The sequence below is a fragment of the Maylandia zebra genome, linkage group LG3 (genome assembly GCF_041146795.1).
Source record: "Maylandia zebra isolate NMK-2024a linkage group LG3, Mzebra_GT3a, whole genome shotgun sequence".
Classification (NCBI taxonomy): domain Eukaryota; kingdom Metazoa; phylum Chordata; class Actinopteri; order Cichliformes; family Cichlidae; genus Maylandia; species Maylandia zebra.
Genome location: NC_135169.1, coordinates 28,394,171 through 28,420,410, shown reverse-complemented (window position 1 = coordinate 28,420,410; position 26,240 = coordinate 28,394,171). Strand labels below are relative to the sequence as shown.

Below are 26,240 nucleotides of genomic sequence, written 5' to 3'. Positions count from 1 at the left end.
TCCTCAGACTTCTGAGTGGGTGTAAATTTTTAACAGCATCTAAAGTGTTGATGTCTTCCCGATGAGCATCAGTAATAAACATTCATAGACACATCTTTATTCCCAACTTTATTGGTTTTATTTCCTTTATTGTTCCATAAATATCCTAAAACAGAGCAGGTACTTGCAGTACTTTTATGTAGTTGTTGATCTAATTCACTCAGAGAGTTACATTTATTCTTTACTCTCAGATCATTAAAGACACTCAAGCCTGCAGCTGAGAATAAAAAGTAAAACTTGCTCGACATTAATTTAATTACATACTTTACTGTAATCCATCAGACTGTGCTTTGTCCAAATGAGAGAGCTCTGTTAGAGAGATACGTTAATTTACACAGTTTGTATTTTTCCCTTTTTTTCCTGCCTTTCAAAAAGCTAAAATGTGTTAGCATAGTGGCGCTCTTCCAGTCTTTCTCACCAAAGTGTTTAAAGCGCTCACACATTCATTCTGTTTTTAATACTAAACTACTGCGCAGAGCTTTTCCTCGCACACACACCCACGCTGCAGCTTTGTCTTTCAGTCCGCATTGTGTGTTTAACCTCTACACCACCATTTGTGATTGGTCACATACTGACACCTGCTCAGTGGAAACACTGAGTTAACTTATCATGTTGATAACCAGCTTTGTGTGTCCGCTTATCCTGATTGTCAATGTTAGGTTCAGCACACTCGGGGTATTTTCCATTATCTGGATCTGCTCACTGTGATTCAGAACAGGGCCCAGGCCTAGTAAAATGAGCAGAGCAACAATTATAGGAGGGAGGAACAAAACCATAAAGATGCCGAGTACTTACGTCTGCTCACATCCAGCAGAACTGTGCTCTGACGTCAGACTCAGAATCGCTTAAATATTTATAATACTCTGTTACTGTTTGATGTAATTTTTTTTACTGAACACACACCACATCTGTTTAATCCTTTTTCTGTTAACAGGGTCTAAATAAACCTTTAACTAACTGTTATATGACCTGTGCACATTATTTTGTTTGCATGATGGGTCTGATGGTGGATGATCTCTATCATATGGTTCAGTGTTTCTAAGGAGGTAATAAAGGAAGCACTAAAGCATGTTTTTAAGTAGTTACAGGAGCTCTTATGAGGCCTTCTGGATCATGCACTCATAGGGCCCTCTGTTGATGTGATCTGTGTGTGTACTGAGGTGCCGGGATTTATGTTTTACTGTGTGCAAGTGCAGGAAAATAAGTTGTTCAGTTTGTTGTCTGGGCACTGATATAGGATATGTTTCAGGGTGAGCTTTAGGTACTTTCAGCACAAATGTGATGAAATGCAAGAGTTTTTAAAGTCAGAACGTCTCAGTATGCCTTAGAACAAGCCAAAAATTAAAATGTATATTCTGACAAACCTGTCTGATGACAGAACATCTGAACAACAACGTCTGAAAAATACAAAAAACAAATACTAATTCAAGGCCTTAATGTTCAAACATTAAAGCTGGATTTCTCCTCTATGTGAAGCCTGATGTGTGTGTCATAATACATAATGAATATAATGGTGAGGTGCAGCTTATTTAGACCTCACATTAAAATATACAACAAATCAGCTTCCTTCAAAATAACAGGACCCAAAAACGCATATTTGAGTTTTGTTTGTTTTTCTTTTTTCCCCCCAAAAAACTAGAATTTATTTTCAGTTTCAACTTTTGCATCTCAAGTACAGTAAATACTAGTCTAGTAGTATTTTGTGAAGATTTGAATAATAAAAGTTAAAAACCCACACACTTCATGACAGAGAGAGCAAAACTTACTCCCATCTTACAGGCTGTACAGGTTATGCTAGGGTTTGCACACTCAAACAGAAGTAACTTGCTATGTTAGCCAGTGGCAGGGTTGCTTAATAACATTGTGCACACTGTTCACATCACCTGTGGAACAAAGACGCATGCGTGAGACGAGTGTTAGTGCCTCTTGCAGCTGGACTGCCTGCTAACTCAGACATGTGACATGTGGTTTCTGTAGGAACAACCATTTTAATCATCTAGGGGAAGCACAGGAATGAGATCTAAAACATTAGTTAGCGTCACATCATACGGTTAAATCGATGCCTGTGTCCTGTTCTTCCCTGACACCTCCCTCGAGAGGACAGATAACCAGCGGGGCCACGTTTCTCCCGTTGTTTTGAACACAGGGGTTGAAATACGGGTAGAGAGGCTCACTGAAGCTGCATCCACCGTAAGTATAAATGTGAGTCTTTGCCTCTGCGTCATAGAAGGACACCGACCTTTCCTCATAGTCCAGGAATATGCTGACTTTCTTGGGGATTTCGTGAAGGTTGAGGGTGACCGAGGGCCCGGCGCAGGCGCTCAGACTGCCACCTTTTCGCCGGCAGATGGCCCAGTAACCGTTTTCAGGACGAACTGTGATGGCACCTTTCCTGTTGATGGACTCCTGGGCCACACCAAGATCCCAGTCTGATTTATCCCCAACCTGAAACACGGTGTACAAAGAATTAGATGGAAAAAGCAAGAGGAAGAGAAAATGATAACCACTATGAATAATAGCTTTTCCCCCCAGTTGTGTTGAAAACTACATTACTTTCTTTATATTTTGCTAAGAAAATGGGACATTGGTGAAGAGATTTATTAAATTGTGCAATCATACATGTAAATACAGTATATAATGCAAAAACATCAACTGAAGGGCTAGAAGCATCTCTGGTATTTGTTGGATTTTTTTTCTATTTCTTAAGGACATGACTTCCAGATCCTGATCCCACCTGAACTACCCAGTAGCGTCTTCCAAATGTGAAGCTTTGTTTCCCCAAAATGCAGACGCAGGAGTCAAACCGCTGGGGACTGTCTGGGAGCAGAGTCTTCTTCTTCTGGCTGGCGAGGCTCACCTGAGGATCAACAATCTAAGTGTGTTTACTGTTATCGTGATAGAGTCAGTGATTATAGGCTGATACCTTCTTTTTATCTGGGGACAGGACCAGCCAGCCTGAAGCTGTCTCGGGATCCAGGGTCACATTGACTGCAGATACAAGAAGAAAACAGCAGGTCAGGTACTGATGAAGCTCAAAAAAAATTTATAGGAAAAACTGTCTCACTATATATTTGTGATCATACCTGCATATGCACTCATCTTGTCCACTTCTGCATGACAAAGAAGTTAAAGAATTAGATAATATATTTATTTTTACAATGATTTGTTGTTCATGTTGCTGTAGGGTTACTCACCCTCTGCTGAGAGTTTGTTTGCAACTTCCTGGCACATGTTCCCCAGCATAGAAACGGCTCTCCTGACCATCCCCAGGGAGTTATCAGAGTGCACTGCCACCTCTGACCAATCTCTGGTGGCCGGGAGCCTGCTCAGAGACGGGAAACTCTAAAAGCAGAAGGGAGCTTTTTGTGAGCACCAGCTTTAAGATGCGGATGCAGCAGAGAGACGGTAAAATGCAGCAGATAAATCTGACCTGTAGGAGGTGGAGCGAGCTCCGCGTGAGCTCCAGGTGCTGCAGCTCGCTGCTCCTCGTCTGCAGTTCGTGGATTTCCTTCTCCAGCTCTTCGAGCAGCTCCTCAGCTTTCCTCTCGGCTTCCAGCTGCCTCTCCTCGAGATCCTTGGCGAGCTCGGCCTGCTGCCTCTCGATGGCGGTTATCAGCATGCTGCAGATCTGAGAACTGCTCTGGATCTCTCTCTCTGTGGCCCTCTATTGATTAAAATGATCAACTAGATAAATAAATAAACTGATAAATGAACTACTTGGTTGCAAGCCTGACTTTTTGAACCAATCAACGACCTACTTTGCTTAGATCCACTGGACTTTTGATGTCTTCCATTTTTTTCAGCCTGTCCTGGATCATCTGTTGGATGTCGGACTTTGTCTCCCTCAGATTCATCTGGAGAAGATCAAACAATGTAAAAATGAGACAGCGAGAAGAAGAACACACAAAAATCTGTGAGCTCAGGAAACCCCCCCTCCCTCCCAAAAAACGCAGGGCAAAGGAAGAAGCTTTTCCCTCACCTTCACCCTCCTGCTCTCCTTCTCCATGGGGACAATCTTGTGGTGCTTGTGGTCGCCCTCTGTGCATTTCGAGCACACAGTTGTGTGATCCTGCTTGCAGAACATCGTCAGGGGCTTGTTGTGCTTTCTGCACAGGTGGCTGGTGTTGAAGATTGCTGGATCTGTGAGGCAGTGTCTCTGCAGCGCTGGATCTCTCTGGTGAGGCACGAGGTGAATCTCACAGTAAGACGCCTGACACACCAGGCACGACTTCACCGACGGCGCCTTGTTCCCGTGGCAGACGTCACAGGGCACGTCTTCACGGTCTGATAGCTGGTGTGCCGGGGGCTTGACGTCCTCCCCATGCATCAGTGTGGGTGACAAAGACCTTTTGAAGATAATGTTAAATATCATTGAATATATTCAAATATATCTGCCATCTGGAAGAGAACACAAAACGGAACAAGACAATAAATTCAAATTAAGGGACTCTGGTGTGCCAGAAACACAATGCATAGCCAGCTGGACATGGTGTAAACATGCACTGTATGTGACATTGCACTTCATGGTCAATATATGTGGCATTTAAGGTAGAGTAAGGCTCTATAATCAAGTTAGGTTGGATATTAGCCAAATTAAGATATGTCGGTTTCCTTGTGAAAGTTTTTAATAGAGCTAACTTCTTGGCTAATGCTAACTAAATGGGCAGACAACGTGATTGGTCAGTTGATCCTGGATCTGCTTCCTACTCCACAGCCATGAAACCACACACAATTAAAGCTGTTTTAAGAAATTAATTCTAATTCAGCATCGTGAATGCAGGGACTGGTGTACACACATTTACTGTATGTCTCTCATTTTGTATATTATTATCGCTATTTATTTATTTTTAACATCGTACATTACCGCCCTCACTTTTGTTGCACTTGTACATTGGCAATAAAGATACTGGGATTGGGACACAAAGAGTATGGAAGTAAAACAGACCTTTTAAAGAATTCAATCATGTCGGAAAAAGCTCGGTTGATCCTCAGCTCCGGTCGCTCTTTGAACGTCTCTTTGCACAGCGGACATTCCGACTTGTCCTTCGTGTCCCAGTAGCCTTCGATGCAATCCAGGCAGAAGTTGTGTCCACACGGGATTGAGACGGGATCCGTGTAGGTGTCCAGGCAGATGCAGCACCGGAACTGATTCTCCAATGGTACCGAGGCCATGTTTGTCACTGGAAAATACCACAAAAAGAGTCAGTCCTGTCTGTCCTGTTTGCAGATGGTAGCTGTAGGCATAGTTCAAAAGTATATTTAACATCTTGACAGATCCTGGCAGCCTTTTTCATTTTTTGTGTTGTGGTTGATTTGTTTTGAATCACATGTCAAATATGTGACATCACATGTCTGCTCAAGATAATAGACTCTGGATTGTTTTTGTCTGCTTTAAATAGAAAACTTGAAGTCTGAAAATGCTGCTTTATCCATCCTTTCATTAAATTTAAAACATCCATTTTTGTTTTTGAGTCAAAAAGCAATGAAAGCTCGCAGTAACAGAGCAATAAAAAGTCCCAACACAGACTGCAAACTACAGATGAACCTCATTTAATGGTGTTAACTGAGCTGTGATCATGTAACGTCTGGTTCTGCTTCTACCAGCCAAAAAAGCTGCAGAATGGATTTTAAGATCATCATTGAAGACGTCTAGAGGGGACCTAAATCTGACTATTTGTTTCCAACAAATATTCCAACATGTTGCACCAACAAAAAATCAAGACAAAGTGCACTTTTACAAATACTCAGTGTGAATACTGCAATAAAAGTGTGTCATGTTACAGAGGCTGACACCACTTACACTTAACAGACTAGTTTGTTTCCACTTTTAGCGCAATATGTCGCTTTGAATCATACTTTGCAAATCGGCTCTTTTTCAGGACAGGTTCAGTTGTTTTAAGCTCCCTGTGCTGATTGTTCGACTTCTTACTGCTCATTATTCCAACACACCACAGAGGGATCACCCACCCAGCACAAGTATTTTCTATATTTACCAATGAGTATAAAATACTGAAACTCAGACAGATTGTTGTAGATTCCTGTTTCCCACACCAGAAAACTGACCTTAAAAACCTAAATGCGACTGATTAAGTAGCTCATTTTTGTTGTGTTGTTTTAAAACATGTTTCTAACCATTCATGCCATTTACTATAACTCAGTAACTACATTTTTGAGTAAAAGTAATCTGATACATTTAAAGAAAAGCCTCAACTTGGTATACATTGTTTCCTCTCACAGTTTACAGTTTCATCTTCCAGTTTCTGCAGTGTAATAATAATAACATTGTACCTGTTTGGGTGGACATGCTGGCAGCCCCGATCCTCACAGATGCAGCTCGTACTGTGTAGTTCACATTCAGCCTACAGACACTTAAATACTCCTCACAGGTGCTCTTTGTTTGTGCTGAGATTATTTACACGAGCTCCTCCCTGAGTTCATTCTCGCAGGTTTTGCAGTCAGTCTGGTGTTTCTGGTTCTTCAGCTTCAGCTGCTGACTCCACTGTAGGTAATCCATAGCAAGAAATAAGGCGCAGTGATTGAGCAAACAGAGGTTAAAGCAGGTTTATATTGATTAAACATAATGATATAGAATAAAACAAAAAGTACTGTCACAGTAACTACTTACAGTAAAATCTCAGTAAATACAATTTAATAATATTGTTCAGAATAGTTTTCTCTTCTTTTCTGTGTAATTCATAGAAGGTTAACAAACTTAAATGCTTTTTAGTTTTAACTAACTTGCATTTTTGTCACATGACACAAGTTCGCCTTTGCACCCGCAGCTCGTTTAACCTCGGATCTTGAAAATCGATGCAGAGGAGGAGCCGTCTATGAGCATGCACATCACAGATTTGTTGCTTTGTCAGGTCGCAAGTGGCAACTTCAGCTTATCAGCTCCGAGTTGCAGAAAGATTTTCAGAGAGCCAAACCGGTTTTGTAGAGCTCCATCTTATCTTTGAGAGAAGAATAAACAGAACACCCCAGCTCAGTCACACATTGGAGGGAACGTTGGTCCTTCTCTGTGTGCCATCATACAATGTGTCTGTCAGTTCCAGCAGACTCAGTTGCAGATTAATGATGCGTATTGTGCATTAATCTGAAGTTAATCATTAATATTAGTAATTATTATTTAGTGTGCACACTAACTTCATGATGTTGCAAGTGCCATTTATCAAGTGTCCTGCACAAAGTTTTATCAGCGCTTAGGGAAAAAAAAGGAAATATTTCCCAATATTGGCTTTTTCAGAGGTGTGTTCTCTCTGTTCTTAGTTTAGTTTCAATTCACATGAAATTAAAAACTTCTAGCTACTCTGGTACACACCAAAGCTATCTGTGCAACATGATGAGATTTCTTACACTGAATAACATCGAATTCGAATTAATATCAAAATCTTGTAGAACTCTCTGTGTCCTTTTGTCACTTTAGCACTAAATCTTTTCTCTTGTTCTGGTTAACACTCGCTCCATCGTCAGCTCAGAGGACAAAATCTAAGATCAACCAGAAAAACAAAATCCTTCAAAATCAAAACCTAAAACTCAGGCCAGCCGTAGGAAAGACACAGTACGTGTTCATTTGCATTCATTTATCAATCATTCAAGTCACTTATGCACATGTACACAGCTGTGCTCAAATAAATGAGTCACGTCCACACAATGAGTCCAGCTGAACGTCTTGTGTGTAAAGCGGAGTGTTTAAAGGTATGTTATGAATAAACGGTCAGATTAATTATTAATGTGTCTTTGTTGTATTATTACATAAGCAACGTTTCACTGTTTGCATCTTGATGAAGTACACAGAGCTCAGTATTACACATAATAATGTTCTTATATAATATAATCTTATATAAGTGATGCCACTGTTACCCCTGTTCACATATCTTATTTAGGAACAGCAAAACCAGTGTGTTTGGATCCTTAAACATCTTAGTAACAGGAAGGAAGTGGGACAAGGAGCATTTTTTGAATTACTAAATTGCCACTGAACAGAACAGGAAGCTCATTTGTTAAAATGTGATGCTAAGGTGCTCTGACCAAGCTCTGCACGTTACTACGTTTTGGAAGTGATGTATGACCACAGCAGGCTGCACAGTGTCCGGAGAGGAACGGCTGCTCCCAATTTTCAGGAGTCCATTCAATACTTGTTGACACAAATCACCGGTGCAGCCTCATGTTGGTTCAGTGTGAAGTAGCAGTAGTTCAGCTGATGAAGAAAACTCTGAACACAAGTAAGCGCAAAGTGAAGTACTTCAACATTGCTCTACACGTACTTTTTCCTTGTTACTGTTTCAGTCAACAAACCACAAGATCTCATCAAAAGGCACGAACATAAAACAGCCCACAGCGTTGTGCTAACCTGACTCACATCTGAAGAATGTTTAATGTTCCCGGCGCTGCCAAAACCTCCACATACCAGCTGGATCAGGTGATACCTGGTCGTGGTTACAGATCAGGAAACATCCCTACCTCACAACATGAAGCAGACATTATCACCAGGTTGAAATGGGGGCCTTTTCTTAATTTAGATCCAGCTTTTATATTGTTTAGATCAGGTGTGTCATTTGTTGTTAGCTCACCTGAATAAGAGAAACAAGCTTGTAAAGAGAGAGCAGGTTTTGCCTCTCAGACCTCTTATACTTACACACCTGCTCTACTGCTAACACAAGGATCTAATTGGCCAATCAGATGGGAGTAACTGAGGGCATGTAGGCATGTAGACATGGTCAAGGTGACCTGAGAGAACTCCTGATTGAGGGCCTTCGGTGTGAGCCTTGAGTCTTAATACAGATTTATTATCTGAAACAAACACGAGACCTTAGCTAAATGTTCTCAGCATGTAACATGTGGTTAATGTTGTGAACAAGATTATATTTAATCCAAGCAACAATCTTTATCTTGTCTTAACTAAGAAAAAAATATCAATATTTTGCATTTTTACACAGGATACAGACTCTGGCCTTCAGTCTGAAAGTCTGGTAGTTTAACCATTAACACACATCATGTTTCGTTAACCAATAATAAGCTTTGTACACTTACAGACCACTTTATTGGAAACACATGTGCACCTGCTCACTGATGCAGTCATGTGGCAGCACCGAGAGTCCTAAACTCCTGCTGACAGACGTGAAGAGCTGCAGTTAATGTTCACATCCAAGATCAGAAAGGTGAAAACACAAGATCGCCGACTGAAACTTCATCATTAGTGACAGAACTGGCTCAACATTTAACATCAGCAGTACAAATCCATAACCCAGACATTTTGATCAGCTTAATGTCAGTGAACGAGGGGTTGAATATCAGTCAGTTTGTTATCAGTCAATTTAAAGTGGCTTTTATCAGTTTTCTCTCCCCTAGATATTGGTAATATTGGTCGACTCCTTCACCTATTAGCAGACTCGGGAGACTGCTATCACCTCCTTTGATTATGCAAACAAGACGACTGAAACTCCTCCTCTCTAAAAACAGCAACTAAAGGTAGTATGAGGGGGTCAGAGGGGCGGCGTAAGTTTTGGGTTTACACACAGGCTGATTCAGTTGGTTTAAACAACAAACTGAGGTTTGTAAATTACAGTGGTATGAGTTAAAACACAGTTGTTCACAACCAAATGTAAAAAACCCAGATTTTATTAGGTTGTCAAGCATCAACTAGGCATAACAGCCGTGTGGTGGCCTGACATTAACTTTTAGTTCAAACTGGAGATGCCACAAAGTCTAAAACTGGTTCCATGATCAGGACAATGAGTTCACTGTGAGAGTGTCTGTGTTCACCCGAGAAGTGGGATGTGGTAGTACGGGTCATTGACAGGATGGATGAATGTGAATGCTCTAAATGTTGTTGCTTCTTTCCTGTTGAACAACTTGAACAAAAAGGCAACTGGACTTTTTTTAAGCCTGTGAAGATGTTTACCTCGCATCCAGGAAGCTAAGTTTCAGCTCATGCACTGAAAAATCATCTTTTTCAAGCTTACTTCCTGCTGTTTATTTGGGAAGATAGAGAGCTTTCCATTAAGTGTCCTCTGTCTTTTTTTTAATCATTTTAATTTTTTTAAACTTGTCAACAAGGATAAATCTACGTGTACCTCTTCTATAGATAAATATGTCTGCTAGTGTAAGACTACTGTGCTGGGATGTAAGCGATTTAATAGACCTGGGAAATATTTATATAAGTGGTGTATATGCCGTTGCTTTAAATATCACTGTAAACTGTAAATTTAGTGTAAAGTGTTGTTATGGAGATCTGAGTGGCACTGGTGGGGAGCAGATTTCTGTCCCAGGCAGGGCTGGAGAGGCCACAGGGAGCACTAGTTTATTTCTTGGTGACCTGAGGTTTGTTTTGACCTGCCGAGAAAATTCAGTCAGCAAATAGTTTACAGATCGCCCAGAATCCATCCAGTCCAACACATGAGCTGAAACACAAAATAAGGAGTAATCATCTGCACAAACAGAGCAGCCTGGGATGATGTCCTGGCCTGTGTCAATCAGGCGCCTGGAAAAAAAGGAGGACATGACGATTCTCACTCTCGCAGTGGAAAAATCAGAAATTTCGGAACATATTTGAGCTGCAGCCAAAATCTTGGAAAAAAAACCTGCGACTGGTTCTTGTGATACAACCTGATAAAAGATGAGGAAATCAGCAACACTGGCATCATTGTTCCTCTGGGAAAGATTTGAATGTCTGTAACAAGTCTTGTGCTGAAGCATCACAGAGACGGTGGCATTCAAATCAAAGCATGGCTAAAAAGGGAGAGCTGTCTATATACTGCATATTTGTGCTTTGTCCCTCCACAGCATTATTATACAACAGTTTTCTTTTCACAGATGCCAGTCTGGACTCTTATGCCAGACAGTCAGGATGCGATCTGTGCATCCCAGTTCAGGGTCTCATGAGGATACTGCCTTGTCTACTTCAAAAGCCCCTTCAGTGCTTTTGTCCACATTTATCACAGCTGCTGCTTAATTGTGCACTCCTCAGTGTCTGTTATACTGGAGACTGTTGTTAGTGTGGCAGTCAGGTGATGGTCAGCTGTAACCGAAACCAAAACACATATCAGGTTTAGTCAAAGCTGCAATAAATTAAAAAAATAAAAATAAAAATAAAAATCTTTAACCTTTTGCTGTCACAGATGTGCAACATCCTGTTTGGGATCGGTGAGCAATATTTTTATTTTGACAGGAGCTCGATTGTCTCCAAATGCTTTCCGCCTTGAAGCAGTGACAGCAAAGTGGACAGTGTTCATGCCTCAGTCTGTTCCCCACCTCACCCACACACTCAGAGATGTACAGGCAGAGAAGAGCCAGTGTTTCCGGGACTTTTATCCTTCACGTGGGTTTATCTGTTAAATCGCGCCACCTGCCGAATGTTTCAGTCATCAGCCGCTTTTAGTGGAGACAACAGAAAGCTACAATCACTGCTTCATTCTGCGCTTACGGTCAATAAGTTCTATGTGAATTTTAGGGCTACAGCGACACCTAGTGGTCAATAAAAATGTTACTGTGGGTCAGTGTCTGCTCCCATGTGTGCTCCACTCAACGACAAACTGCTGCTCATTTCATTCAGTCACAGTTCAGACTACAGATGTTTTTTAGGTCCACACTTAAAGAAAATATAAACTGGCAGAAAAACGATCCACATTTGAACTGACAGAATGTCACCGTACCTAACTGTGCTGTTCAGAAACTATTAGTGTACAGAAAATGAGAAAAGGAGTATTTTTTGGTACCAAAACCCTATCTTATCTGCATATTTTCTCATTCTAAGTAAGCTGCATTGTAAATAAACTCTTTAACTTTTGTTCAGGACTCCTGCATTTGAGCCCCTTTTCATTCATCTGACTACAAATTCAGATATGCTTAGTATAATGCCCAACGACAGAAGGTTGTGACTTTCTGTACAACATGTTTAAGCACAAGACAAAGAAGTGCAATTGTCACTTAATACAACACACAGGGTATAGCACAACATTTGTGAAAAAGCAAAGGGCAAAATGCAAGTGTAACCTATAATGCAAGTGCTACTGTAAAATGTAAATATAAGTTATATTTTACACTTCACTTACATTTACACTGTAAAATGTTAGTGTAACTGTACAATTTAACTGTAACTTGCATTTTACATTTTGTTTACTTTTACACTTTAAATGTGTAAATGTAAGTGAAGTGTAAAATATAAGTGTAATGTAAAAGCACCTGTGCACAAATGTAAGTTGCACTAAATGTAAGAAATATTAAGCAGTGTGAGATTCTGTGAAAAGGAAATGATATGTTTTTTTCTCCCACTGTAGTTGCTGTTGCTACAAGTCAGTTATGAATTTTGAATGTATGACCTTTGAGCCGTGCTACTCAAGCAGGATAAAGCACACTTTTTTATTGTAGTTATTGGGATACAAATACACAAATATAATTAAGTAGAAGAAGTAGGTTTTAAGAAAGTATTTCAGCTTTTGTGTCGGTCTTTGATGATTTGCTGCTTATGGAGGTACGTTCCTGTGCTCTGTCTGTCACCAGTGGTTTGACTACTCCACGAGAGGTTGTTGAGTTGTTTTCCTTTTTGTTTTAATTGTATTTTTCTTAGTTTGATCCTGTTTACATTCTAGTATCTGAAACATTTATTGTTGCTAATGCTGTAGTTAGGATTTAGTTTGTGGAGTTACTTGTTTTTTGTTTCCAGAGTATTACTTTTGTACCATGAACAGTGTGTCATGACTTTCTGCTTGTTATCTTTTGTTTTCTGTGCTCCATTTTCTAATTCTAACTTTAGAATTTGTCTAAACTCTGCGTTGGGATAAAAAGTTAAAAGAACACAGCAGACTCTCAGGGATTCACATTTATTTCAGCTTAAATACATCACAATAATCCAAATTTTTACAATAATGACAAGAAATTATATATACTCGATGTCTTACATGCACATGATATACTGATGTTAATATACTATTGTGGTACTACGATCTACGTGCTACCAACTAAAACAGACATGCACCTCTGAACTCATAAGACCATGTGACGTGTCCCTGATCTTAAACCAAAGATCCAAACAAAGTTGGATTCATAAAGTTCTTTTAAATCAGGCCTTGAGCTATAATATAAGTTATACCATATTAATAAATTACCAAAGAATGAGTAGTGTAAAAATGTAGGCAGGATTCATGCAGTGCTATCCACCGTAGTGATCGTGTATAGGGTCATCTTACAGTTCCTAAACCATCACTAATGTGTCGTTGTCAGATAACTGTGGACTTATCAGTGTAAGTTTTATCCTCATTTACATACATTTGTCCTACCTTAGCAGACATAAGTGGATGGTTCAGATGAACATTTGTCCTACCTTAGCAGACATAAGTGGATGGTTCAGATGAACCCTCGCTTGGGTCTTTAGCTCTTTTTAAAAACCTCTTTATAGATATCATCAGGAAGATTAAGAGACATTAGCAAACCTCGTGGTTAACTTATAGCTTTTGACTGGAATAAATAAATAAATAAATAAATAAATATATCCAAACACCTTGCAGGAGCTAAGCTTGGGCTTGCAGTCTGTACCAGGACAATATTCAGGGTGTTCGCTTTACACTTGGGAGAAGAATATTTTCTCCTGTTCTTGGTCTTTTGTTTGCATTTACAGATTACAACTTATCCAGATGATGAATGTGGATGCTCTCGAGGTTTTAAAAAGGATCCTCCGAGTCTCTCGCTCAACGTGCTGAAGTGTCTACAGTGATCCCAGCCTCGATCGGGCAGATAACCAGCTGGGCCATGTTCTTCCCGTTGTCATGTATGCAGGGGTTAAAGTACGGATACAGCGGCTCAGTGAAAGTGAGCCCGCTGTAAGTATAAATGTGAGTCTTTGCCTCTGTGTTGTAGAAGGACACCGAGCCTTCTTCATAGTCCAAGAATATACCGACTTTCTGAGGAATTTCTTTAAGGTGAAGAGTGACGGCGGGCCCAGCGCAGGCATACAGGCTTCCACCGTTGCGTCGGCATATCGCCCAGTAACCGTTATCCGGGCAAACTGTGATGGCGCCCTTCCTGTTGATGGACTCCTGGGCCACCCCAAGATCCCAGTCTGTTTTATCCCCAACCTGAAACACAAAGAAGGACAAAATGATGCTAAACTGCAGAGTAGAGCTTCATTTCTTTAGGTTGCTTTTTAAATGATAATAAATTTTTACTGAAATCAGAAGTGAACATCATGTAGCCACCAGGGGGCGTAAAGAGTTTTATTTTCCTGCTTATTTAGATCATATACACTATACAGTCCTAGTCACAGGTTGTGTCGTTGTGTTCATGTGTAATTTTCTTTGGTGTATTTTAATCCAAATCTTACTCTAAATAAAGCTGTTGTGTTCCACTTTGGATAATATTCACACTGATCACGACTATAAGCTGTTTAGCAGTTATTTATTTTATCCTTTTATCCTACCTGAACCACCCAGTAACGTTTCCCAGATGTGAAGCTTTGTTTTCCCAGCACGGCGACGCAGGAGTCGAACCTGCGGGGGTCGTCAGGTAGCGGGGTCCTCCCCTTCTGGTAGCTCATGCTCACCTGTGGATTGCCACGATCACATTCATACAACAACTACTGATGCCGTACTTGTCATTATTTTGCATCTGCCTGACTTCTGATCCACTAGTTTCCATCATTTTAGTTCCTGCATAATATTTGTCGTCCATTAGCTGTTGTCTGTAATTCACAGACTCTAATTTCACAGACAAGAAATGCAATTTCCCAATAATAGGTGTTTTAATAAGTGTTTTCCCAATAATATTACAGGGCTAAACTGAACTGGTGTGTATAACTAACTAAGCAAATGACTTTACACCTAATTATACAAACAGCTGCACATGTATCAACACTTTGTTGGATCATTTTTTACAGCAGGACAAGACTTTGTTTAACTCTGAGCTCTTGTTAAGGTGTTACAGTCAGGAATCATGCAGCTGATAATTACAGCTCACCTTTTTATTATCCGGGGACAGGACCACCCAGCCAGCAGCAGTAGCAGGATCCAGAGTTACATCCACTGGAGACAGAAACAGAAGAAAAACACATAAAAAGATTTGCTATTTCAGATTTACTCACATTTTTCAGGATTAAAGAAATAATATGAAAAAATAACCCTGTTGTTTTGAAGCATATTGTTACTGAAGTCACCTTTTTTGGCAACAGAGTATCTGTATTCTGAGTCATGTACATGTATAAAGATTATTTGAATCAGTGTGAAGAGCCACTTTCTTTCTACTGACATCAGTAAGAGTCTTTATTAGATATGATGGTGACAAATTTTCAGTCTTGTGTAATCCATATAACGTAATCACAATATAAATATCATATCCATACACATACCTGCATATTTATTCATCTTGTTTACCTCTGCAAAAGATCAGAAAAGAAACTGTGTCATTTTAGTGTCATTAAACATTAACGTAGAACAATTAAAATATTCACTAATATTTTAGCGAATGTTACGAGATTTATTTTTGGACCCTAAGTGTATCACTAAAGTTAGTTATGTGCAGACTTATAGTGTAAAATATGATATAAATATATATGCAATGCAAAAAGTGGCAGGATTATGATAAAACCAAAGGAACCGGTGATGCAAAGAAAGTCTTGTGTTCTAAAATCAGAGACTATAATGTCATGTCATCATAAGGATTACAGACCTTCTGCACACAGCTTCCTCTCCAGTTCCTGGCAGATGTCGACCAGTTTGGAGAAATTTCTCCTCACAGTCTGTGCGTAGCTCTCCGATTGGACTCTGACGTCAGCCCAGTGCTTGACGGACATCGGAGCGTCCAGATGTAAAAAGTTCTAAAACAGCATCAGTGACAGAAATGAGCACAAATAAATGATTTCACTAACAAGCAGACAGGCCGGTTTGTATTCATATCATATTACAATCGCTTTAGATGCTTTAAACTTGCTTGGCTGAGCAGAAATATTAAACATAAATACTGATTCTGACCTGCTGGAGCTGAACTGGGTTCTCAATGTGCTCCAGGAGGTGCAGCTCACTGCGTCTCTTCTGCAGCTCATTGATCTCCTGGCTGATCTCCTTGAGAAGCTCCTCTGCTCTCTTCTCAGCCACCTCCTGCTTCCGTTCGATCTCCTCGATGAGCAAAGCCTGGTTTCTCTCAATGGCACTTACCATCATTGTGGCAGCCTGAACGCTGGCCTGTATCTCTCTTTCTTTATTTCTCTGCAGATATGAAAAGAGTTTAATTAATATGTGAAATATGTTAAAATGCACCACCTTTGTTTTTTGCTACCCCTTCTTCAATGAAATGCAAAACAAATTAAATTTAGGGTAAAGCTGCTTATGTACGATGATTCTTATTAATATGCCCATAATTTAACACATTTCCCCCAAAAAGAAGACATAACTTCAAAAAGAAAGTGACCTCAGAGAGACCAGCCTGCAGTCCTCTGATAACAGTTGATCTATTGTCCCAACCCACCTCCAGCCCTGCTTTTCCATGTCTCTTTATGTATAATGAAGGTTTATTATATCAATAAAAACAACTAATAAAAGATCACAAGAGCTCTTAAAACAGAGCCACGCTGCCATATATGAATTACTAAAGATGGAAAAATACTTTGACTGAAGTAATCCTGACTTTAGAAGATATGCAAGGATTTTAGCTTTTGAGTTTCTATAGTTACTCTGCCCTGTAATCAGAGTCTTTTGTGCACAAGGTTACTTACACTCTGCATGGATATAATAGCAGGATAAACTGCAAATAAAAGCCAAAAGTGGATTCCAGGCTTGAAAAGTGAGGCTAATGCATTTTTTAAAATGACCAGCAGGGGGAGTCTCCTCTGTCTTTTAAATACAGTCTACATGAAGCAGAACAACACTGCTGTTTTTCTTCTGGTGTGAGCTTCTACAAACAAATTGGTTGAAGTTTTGTTTCTTAGAGAGCAAACAGGCCGAGAAATGTTCATGTCTGTAAATGATTAAAAAGCAATGCTCACTTTGCTCAGCTCCATTGACTGTTTGATCTCCTCGGTCTTTCTGATTCGGATCTGGATCATGTGTTGATACTGCTCTTGGGTCTTCTTTATCCGAGTCTGCAGAGGCTGAAGTTGAAAACATGTATTTTACATCTTGGATTATCTGGAGTTCCTTACAAGATAATCCATGAGCATCGTTACATTTAACCACTCTTTCTCCCACCTTGATCTCTCCTCCAGACCTGGATGGCGGTAGTGGAATGATGGGTCTCTTTGGTTTGAATCTTTCAGTGATTTCTTTTAAGGTCCAATTCACCCTGAGTTCGGGGCGACTTCTGAAGGATTCTTTGCACAGCGGACAATCTGACTTTTGCGCCACATCCCAATAACGTTTGATGCACTCCAGGCAGAAATTGTGTCCACACGGGATAGAGACAGGGTTTTTGAAGCTGTACAAACAGATGCTGCACTGAAATTGCTCTTCAGACAATGTGGAGGCCATGTTTCTGACAGAGAAATAACATTTTGTTACCCACACATGTTGAAATTCTTCTGTACACTATGGGATTTAAACTCTTTAGGTCAGATTGTAAAGATGCAGGTTTATAAATCTAAGTTTAAAAAAAAAACTAAATGGCAAAGCAAGAAGACTAAAGGATATTTTTAAACATAAGATCAAAGTAAAGCGTCCAGTGTGGCCTTTTCACTTATATTTCACAGAACAGGGCAAAACACATGAAAGCTCATCATGCTGTAGCGCAGAGAAAAGTGGACAGATTTATTTCAGATGCTTCTAAGACAACAACTATGTTTAAGTTCAATCTGCAGACTGCAAATATACAAGGGTTCACAAACAGAGTCTGAAGGTCCTAGTGGCAACATATTGTTACATTTTTATGAATCTAATGGATTTACCAGTAAAGAGATCAAAAAATGGGCTGTGAAAGAGGCAATAGAAGGAGAAAATCTCAGACTTTTCATTGACTGAATTATTGACTACAATAATTTTCTTTCAAATTTAAAATCAAAGAAATGCTCATTATTTCAGCGTAGATTAACTAAATTAAAAGAAAGAAATTTTGAGACAATGGGTAAAATTCAAATGAAAACAATATAAAGAGAAATTGTTTCTGAACCTTTTCTTACAATTTCATCACTATATTAACTATTTTACTCACTTACTTTAATTTTTTCCCAATAAATCAGCCCTGAGCTCTTTATTAATGCATTTTATTTAGCCACTGCTCTCCCCTTACTGAGTTCTAACACTCAAACTCCAGTCAACGTGTTAAAAATGTAAAAGTAGTCGTAGTTGTTGCTCTAATTTAAAGATTGAAACCTGAGATTACATCCACAATACACACACCTACATTTTACACATCATCTCTGAGATATCCACTTTTACTATTTCTGTGCCTCTAATTAAAAATATTGCCGTCAATATTTGGATCAAAAGTCAGTCTATCTTGAAGAAAAGGCAGCTGATGTCTTGTTTCATGTATTTTTATTCTCTATGCTATCTGCTTGGTATAAATAATCACTTACTTGTTTAGGTCATGCAGGTAGATGGTCCTTGCAAGATGTGAAGAATGAATATCAACAAAAACACGCTTGTCTCTCTATAAAATAAAACATGGTACAAAGTTCCTCCCACAGTGGAGTTTCCCAACGAGTTATACCGGTTATTCTTGTTCTGCCTGTTAGCTTTTCCTGGTATTTACTCTATACTTTAATTGCTGTTCGCTGTTGCAAATGGTTTTGTATGCAGTTATCAATTTAACTACAGATTAAATCCAAGCAATTAATAAATACAGGCTGGGAATGACAACAACGTGCACTTTGGTGCAGAAATAATCTACCTTCCTACACAGATGCCGGTTAAAATGTACAAATAGAACTAGAACAATGGAAATACAAATAGTATAAATAAATAAATGGAGACAAAAATTAAAGTGTTAAATAGATTTGTGTGTAAAAGAGCTATGAGCTTAATATGCTGGTTTAATATGTAAGATGACCTTATGTGCAAAAATTATTATGTTACCTTGTGAAGAGGGATGATTGTTGTGGTCTTGAAGCATGTGGGGATGGTACTCTGGCTGAGGGAGAGGTTGAAGACGGGAGTGAGAACATCAGCCAACAACTAGCACATGCTTTAAGGATCCGTCCTGTCTGGTCCTGCTGCCTCAATACATTGAGGTCATCTAGCAGACTGCCTGCAGAGCTGATGGTGCTGATGTACCCGGTCACATATTCAGCATAGTCCTGTATATTGACAGAGCAGATCTCCTGTGTGGCTGCAGTTTGAAACAAATCCCAGTCTGTTTGGGCAACACAGTCCTGTAGGATGCTCTCAGACTCTGGGGTCCACAGTTTAACAGGTGTGATGACAGGGTTCGATTGTTTCAGTTTCTGTCTGTAAGCCGGGTACATGAACAGAGAGATGTAGTCAGACTGTCCAAAGTGGGGCTGTGGTGCAGCCCTGTATGCACCGGGTATGTTGCTGTAGACGTGATCCAGGGTGTTAAGTAATGTTGCTGCGAGATGCCACAAATCGTAAAATCTTTCATCGTTAAGTTTGTAGTCATTTTAAATCTGTAAACAGAGTAATTCATTCGAGGAAGCTCTGTGTCACAGAGGCCTTGATGAACACACCCATGGTTGTTTGGATGAATCATTCCCAGGTCAGAGCTGGATTTTTCTAATCCATCCTATGTGACACATAGCCAGCTAAAAATATGCAGCAATGCTTTTCAGGTCATTTACAGTAACTGCATTAGTGGCATATCGGTATAAACACACCCAAATAAAGACAATAAACACCATCAGCAGCCAGCACACAGACTGGCTCCCTGATACCAGCATCTGTTAAAGCTTCAATTATTCCTAGTTTATGTAGAAGAAGAAATGAGGTGCTACAGCTCCTGCTTCTGTTAGAAATATCACTGTTCCTACTCTGCTCTGTTTTGTTTCACTGGTTCACACTCATACTGTGTCATGACTCATTCAGGTTCCCGCTGGACGCGTCCTGTTTAACCTTTCAGCTGAATGCCACACCAAACTCACGTGTTTCACACTTCCAGTACAATAAGTATTAATTCTATTGTTCTTGCTTGTTCTCTGCACGAGCGTTGCCAATATGCACGTGTGTAAACCTGGCACGCTGTCACAGCATTGCCCTTTGAACTAGGAAGTCATTTTTACAATGACAATTTTGGTTTCCAGTAATCTTCTAAAACAGTTTCCCCAAAAGAGATGACAGGTGAAACTGCTAGTGTAAAACTTCCTGGTATTTTTCGTTATTCAGCTCTTCACGTGCTATCTATAAATATACTGAACAGTGCTGTGGGTATAAAGACTGGTAAAGAGGACCAGCTCTGTCTTGGCCAGTCCCCTAGACTCCAAAGAGGAGGATGTTAGCCAAGCAAAGGTTTATTATGGACAACACTGCAAACCCCCTGCATGATACTGCAGAGGCCCTGAGCAGCTCCTACAGCAACAGACTCTTCCTGGCACTGTGTAGGAGACAGGTTCTTTATTCCTGCCTGTCTGGTTAGGCTCCCCCTACGCTCACCAGACAAAACATGACAGACATGCTTACCAAATCCTTGATGAGAAGGAAGAATGAGGCTTTGGGAATTTAGGCCACGTAGTGAAAAGATTGACAAACACAAGGATTAGCTCATGTGGACGTCAAAGTTCACTTCCAGTTGGATGACACAGTTTTATTTGTTTGAGCTATTAGCATTAATTTTTCAGTTTTTAGTGAAGTTTTATTTGGCTTAGTTGACTTACTTCCCTTACAACTACCAGAAAAAAATCACAGTTTGGTGTTAAAGTACTTCCTGGTACTCTGAAAGGCCTAAAGTGAAACTCCACACGTGTTCCCCTGATCCCCAACACAGCTGTCAGGAACAATGACAGAATGATAAATCATCTTGTAAACGTTTTCTCACGTGGCTGTTACGCCCATGTTTTTAGCCTTGCTAACTGTTCCTGTTGTGCTGCTCACAAATATGCAAGCCTTATTTACGTGTAACACACTTAAATATAAAGTCTGGAATTCTCGGGATTCAACACACTAACAAACTATTTCTTTGTTGATTTTCAAAGCAGACTAACCTGACATAACAAACAATATACTATCTCCATTCTGGAAGTAAGGAGCACAACCTGCCTGTTTTGTTAAGAAAGCTATTATGATAACTCCAAATATTCCAGTCTCAACTAGTTTGGGTCAAGTTAATGGTTGATATGACTTCAAACACTGAGGCGTCCTCCCTAACTGATGTGAAAAGCACCTGATAAAATACAGAACAGATTTTTGAGTTAAATTAAAAAAGTCTTTGTAAAAGTGATGTCCGTGAAACCAGTTCAAACCTGCTTCCTGTCAACATTATGCCAGTGTGATTGCATAAAAGGAAGCAACGATTCAATATTAATAACTATAAATGACTAAAAAAGGAAACCCAGAATGGACAAAAAAATTGCAAGTAGATAAAAAGGGATTTTAAATGATTAAAGCAACTGACATGGAAAAAGAGACACAACAAAGTACTTTCATTATTATTATACATATTGGTTACGCTCATCAAAGAAAAAACACAAGAAAAACAAAAGCAAACACTCTTCCATCACTTTGGACGCCAGTATTTGTCCCAAAATGAACAATGTTGGACTCTGTGGATAAAAGGCAGTAGACAGAATTTAGAAAACAAGAAAGAGCTAAAACATTGTATTTTCTTCTTTCTAATCAAAACCATAAATTAGATCAGCGGACTCAAATGTTACTGAACCTCTTTATATAGCACATTTACAACAACAACCGTTGACCAAGGTGCTGTACAATTAAGACAATTAAAAGAAATAAAAACATATGACAAGAGTTAAGAAAAAGAATCATAAAATTAGAAGATTTGAGTGAGAAATAAGATAAATAAAAGTAATACAAACTCATTCTGATTTAAAAGCCAAGGAATAAAAGATACAGCAAATGAACAACAATCAACTACGTATTCTTACTAGGTGACGTCAACATTTTTTAATGAGTGAATGACTCATTTAAAAATGAGTGAATGAGTCACAGCTCATTGTTTGGTGACTTAACAAAAATAAAAACACATTCCTCTGAAGATGGTCAGGTACAAGTACTGAAAGTGAAGAAGCATGAATGAAGAAACAGCCAAGAAACAACCAAAAACAACAACATTTATTTTTCACTTCCCGTTTTACACTTTCAAGTAAAAGATCCATGCAGGATCATTCCCCTTCCTGCTGACATGTAAGAACTGAAGTCTCTCTCACAGGTTGAGACAGTGGTTCCCAAACTTTTTTTGCTAACCCCCCTTTGTTTTAAAAGAAAAATGTTCACGCCCCCCCCCACCACCTGAACACCCCCGCACAAACACATCCTCCAACCACACACACCCATATTTTGTTTTCAACCTCCATTGCCATTTATTTCACACCTCAAACATTTAGTAAACAATTAAGCAAATAGACGTAAACTGCAATAAATTACAGGTAGTAAAAAAATAAATTACTAACTCTTTTACGATACGTCAGGGATCGGCAACCCTGGGCACGCGTGCCACAGCTGGCACGCAAAGGGTTAACTGATGGCACGACCATAGCTGGAGAAGTTCAGTAACATTTGAGTCCGGCCCACCATCGATGGTGATTTTCCGTTGTTATGGGTAATGAGTTTTTTTTTTCTTTTAGTAACGGTATAAACAATGAAAGCTGGTGGATTGGCCAGATGCTGGCAGATGTGTAAAAATAAGTCAGTTTGGTGGTGGCTATGGCGGAGCTTCCACAGAGGTCAGCAGGTGGATGAAGGAAAGAGAAGGGAAGGAGGAGAGACCCGAGGCGGCCGCCGGTGTTCCAGATTAACTGGCATCGCAGATTATTTGGCGTTGGTCGAACAGATGTGTGGTAGACTTGCTTTTCTGGAGCAGCTACTGACAAAACAGCAAATAAACATCAAATGTGTCATCTGTGACATTTGTGAGGTTACCGCAACCACACTCTGTCAGTCCTGTTGCTGTTGAACAACCAAATGTTTAAAAATGTCGCGAGTTTACCTGGTGATATCCTCATGCAGGAGGCGATTGCGAAAAAAGGTTTCTGCGGAAGGTGGTACCACACTGTGTGTGTGGATGTCCCCTGTACAGAAGGCAAATATAAATGTTGTGCATGCTAAAATAAACAGAAACAAATGATCCCTGTTGTCATTGCTTAATGATTGGTTTTAGTCTTGACAATTAACGTTGCTGGCATTGCATCTTTCAATATGTTTGTGGGTGGATTTGAATGCACCAGGGTAAGTGCATCCACTCAGACTCTACTCAGTGTGGTCATAGAAACAGGTGCATATGTGTCACAAGTTAAATTTAGTAGTAGGCAGGCTTTGGCACTTGGCCACAGGTGGCAGTAGTGGACTGACCTCCATTTGAGACTGCTCCAGCTGCTATGTGATAGTCAGTAGATCTGCTACAAATTGCAGATCATATGCAAATTTTGGAAATTACATTTTGAATATTCCTAACATAGCTTTAAAACCAAGAAATTCTAACTCTCCCCCACACTCAAAAACAGATGACACACCAACTGACACACCTGATGTCACGGGCTGCGATGGCAGACCGTGGAGTGGCAGTGAAAGTAGGGCCCAAAACGCGAGACTCTTAGCGAAGGACAGTGGATTTATTTGCAGGAGGTGAAAAAACACACAACTATATACAAAATCCCAGCACTGTGGTCCCGTAACAGGACGGAGGGCCGGAACCAACCCCCAAATGACCAAATAGTTCATCTCAAAAGTCCCAGAGGCTCAACCGCGACTCCAGCGGAGGCACAAAACAGTTCAATAACCCCCCAAAACTGTGGCGTGAGAAAACCAGTTCAGGCGGCCAGTAACTATAACGCAAGAGTTCAGGTGGCCAACCTCGGGTCCCGTGACAGCAACGGAATACTTCAGGCGCCCTGCCACGGGTCCGGTGGCGGCAGCGTCGCAACAGCTCCGGCGGGCGGCCACGGGCCCGGTGGCGACGGCATTGCAGCTCCGGCGGCCGGCCACGGGTTCGGTGGCGGCAGTGTGTCAGCTCCGGCGGCCGGCCACGGGTCCGGTGGCGGCGCTGCTCCTCCGGTGGCCTGCCACGGGTCCGGTGACAACGTCGCTGCTCCTCCGGCGGACTGCCACGGGTCCGGTGGCAACGTCGCTGCTCCTCCGGCGGACTGCCACGGGTCCGGTGGCAACGTCGCTGCTCCGGTGAGCAACAGCGAGGTGTGGCACACGGTCTATGACGCGCTGGTCGCTGACGTTGACGCACTGGACGCTCCTCCTGCGGCTCCCGCTCGCTGAGCTCCAGCTCGGGAAGCGCAAGCTCCTCCTGCGGCTCCCACTCGCTGAGCTCCTGCTCAGGCAGCGCGAGCTCCTCCGGCTCGCTGAGCTCCGGCTCCCGCTCGCTGAGCTCCGGCTCCCGCTCGCTGAGCTCCTGCTCGGGCAGCGCGAGTTCCTCCGGCTCGCTGAGCTCCGGCTCCTGCTCGCTTATCTCCTGCTCCGGCTCGCTGAGCTCCGGCTCCAGCTCGCTGAGCTCCGGCTCGGGCAGCGCGAGCTCCTCCGGCTCGCTGAGCTCCGGCTCCCGCTCGCTGAGCTCCTGCTCGGGCAGCGCGAGCTCCTCCTGCGGCTCCCGCTCGCTGAGCTCCTGCTCGGGCAGCGCGAGCTCCTCCTGCGGCTCCTGCTCGCTGAGCTCCTGCTCGGGCAGCGCGAGCTCCTCCTGCGGCTCCCACTCGCTGAGCTCCTGCTCAGGCAGCGCGAGCTCCTCCGGCTCGCTGAGCTCCGGCTCCCGCTCGCTGAGCTCCTGCTCGGGCAGCGCGAGTTCCTCCGGCTCGCTGAGCTCCGGCTCCTGCTCGCTTATCTCCTGCTCCGGCTCGCTGAGCTCCGGCTCCGGCTCGCTGAGCTCCGGCTCGGGCAGCGCGAGCTCCTCCGGCTCGCTGAGCTCCGGCTCCCGCTCGCTGAGCTCCTGCTCAGGCAGCGCGAGCTCCTCCTGCGGCTCCCACTCGCTGAGCTCCTGCTCAGGCAGCGCGAGCTCCTCCGGCTCGCTGAGCTTCGGCTCCCGCTCGCTGAGCTCCTGCTCGGGCAGCGCGAGTTCCTCCGGCTCGCTGAGCTCCGGCTCCTGCTCGCTTATCTCCAGGTCCAGCTCGCTGAGCTCCGACTCCTGCTCTCTGAGCTCCTGCTCGGGCAGCGCGAGTTCCTCCGGCTCGCTGAGCTCCGGCTCCCGCTGGCTGAGCTCCGGCTCCTGCTCGCCTATCTCCAGCTCTGGCTCGCTGAGCTCCGGCTCCGGCTTGCTGAGCTCCGGCTCGGGCAGCGCGAGCTCCTCCGGCTCGCTGAGCTCCGGCTCCCGCTCGCTGAGCTCCTGCTCGGGCAGCGCGAGTTCCTCCGGCTCGCTGAGCTCCGGCTCCTGCTCGCTTATCTCCAGGTCCAGCTCGCTGAGCTCCGACTCCTGCTCGCTGAGCTCCTGCTCGGGCAGCGCGAGTTCCTCCGGCTCGCTGAGCTCCGGCTCCCGCTCGCTGAGCTCCTGCTCGGGCAGCGCGAGTTCCTCCGGCTCGCTGAGCTCCGGCTCCTGCTCGCCTATCTCCAGCTCTGGCTCGCTGAGCTCCGGCTCCGGCTCGCTGAGCTCCGGCTCGGGCAGCGCGAGCTCATCCGGCTCGCTGAGCTCTGGCTCCCGCTCGCCGAGCTCCTGCTCGGGCAGCGCGAGTTCCTCCGGCTCACTGAGCTCCGGCTCCTGCTCGCTTATCTCCAGCTCCGGCTCGCTGAGCTCCGGATCCTGCTCGCTGAGCTCCTGCTCGGGCAGCGCGAGCTCCTCCTGCGGCTCCCGCTCGCTGAGCTCCTGCTCGGGCAGCGCGAGCTCCTCCTGCGGCTCCCACTCGCTGAGCTCCTGCTCCGGCAGCGCGAGCTCCTCCTGCGGCTCCCTGTGCGGTCAGTCCAGAGTCAGCTGGTTCCTCCGAAACCACAGAAGTGAGGTGAGCTTCGGTTTGACGGAGATGACGCCGGCGCCGTCTTCCTTGCAGTGGTGGGTCCAATAGGTGAGCAACAAGTGGCGGTGGGAAAACTCTCCACCCATTAGGAAAAAACCAGGCAGCCTCGGCTGGCAGCGAGAGCTCCTCCTCGGCTGGCAGTGAGAGCTCCTCCTAGGCTGGCAGCGAGAGCTCCTCCTCGGCTGGCAGCGAGAGCTCCCCCGGCTCGGGCTGG

The 26,240-nt window shown here is 42.7% G+C and overlaps 2 protein-coding genes across 3 annotated transcripts; both read right to left on the bottom strand.

Annotated features, from left to right (window-relative positions):
• Positions 1 to 95: 95 nt before the first annotated feature.
• LOC101465691 (E3 ubiquitin-protein ligase TRIM39) lies at positions 96 to 7,057 on the bottom strand. Of its 2 annotated transcripts, none has more exons than XM_076881635.1 (11): positions 6,778 to 7,057; positions 6,328 to 6,538; positions 4,985 to 5,219; positions 4,019 to 4,385; positions 3,798 to 3,893; positions 3,470 to 3,703; positions 3,234 to 3,381; positions 3,123 to 3,149; positions 2,963 to 3,027; positions 2,774 to 2,896; positions 96 to 2,484 (listed from the first exon to the last, which is right to left on the bottom strand). In XM_076881635.1, the coding sequence occupies exons 2-11, from the start codon at positions 6,341 to 6,343 to the stop codon at positions 2,083 to 2,085; spliced, it is 1,713 nt and encodes a 570-aa protein (XP_076737750.1). In that variant the 5' UTR covers positions 6,344 to 6,538; positions 6,778 to 7,057; the 3' UTR covers positions 96 to 2,082. The 2 variants fall into 2 exon arrangements, with proteins under 2 accessions (XP_076737750.1, XP_076737751.1); XM_076881636.1 differs by lacking the exon at positions 6,778 to 7,057 and adding an exon at positions 6,665 to 6,718.
• Positions 7,058 to 12,859: 5,802 nt separating this feature from the next.
• Positions 12,860 to 26,112, bottom strand: LOC143414080 (uncharacterized). Its single transcript, XM_076877733.1, has 15 exons — positions 26,003 to 26,112; positions 25,859 to 25,960; positions 25,556 to 25,801; positions 25,135 to 25,375; positions 24,639 to 24,789; positions 19,032 to 19,524; positions 17,211 to 17,493; positions 17,009 to 17,113; positions 15,999 to 16,232; positions 15,697 to 15,844; positions 15,377 to 15,403; positions 14,989 to 15,053; positions 14,453 to 14,575; positions 13,361 to 14,111; positions 12,860 to 13,316 (listed from the first exon to the last, which is right to left on the bottom strand). The coding sequence occupies exons 1-14, from the start codon at positions 26,110 to 26,112 to the stop codon at positions 13,725 to 13,727; spliced, it is 2,715 nt and encodes a 904-aa protein (XP_076733848.1). The 3' UTR covers positions 12,860 to 13,316; positions 13,361 to 13,724.
• Positions 26,113 to 26,240: the final 128 nt, after the last annotated feature.

What these genes read in the sequence shown, in the direction of transcription:
- LOC143414080 (XM_076877733.1), bottom strand. Translation starts at nt 26,112, where the DNA reads ATGGGTGGAGAGTTTTCCCACCGCCACTTGTTGCTCACCTATTGGACC. An exon ending in TGTCCCCGGATAATAAAAAG is followed by an intron (nt 14,576 to 14,988) that starts GTGAGCTGTAAT and finishes GGCAATCCACAG; the next exon opens with GTGAGCATGAGCTACCAGAA. An exon ending in AACGTTACTGGGTGGTTCAG is followed by an intron (nt 14,112 to 14,452) that starts GTAGGATAAAAG and finishes TTTGTGTTTCAG; the next exon opens with GTTGGGGATAAAACAGACTG.
- LOC101465691 (XM_076881635.1), bottom strand. An exon ending in AAACAAACTCTCAGCAGAGG is followed by an intron (nt 3,150 to 3,233) that starts GTGAGTAACCCT and finishes TTTGTCATGCAG; the next exon opens with AAGTGGACAAGATGAGTGCA. An exon ending in TGTCCCCAGATAAAAAGAAG is followed by an intron (nt 2,897 to 2,962) that starts GTATCAGCCTAT and finishes GTTGATCCTCAG; the next exon opens with GTGAGCCTCGCCAGCCAGAA.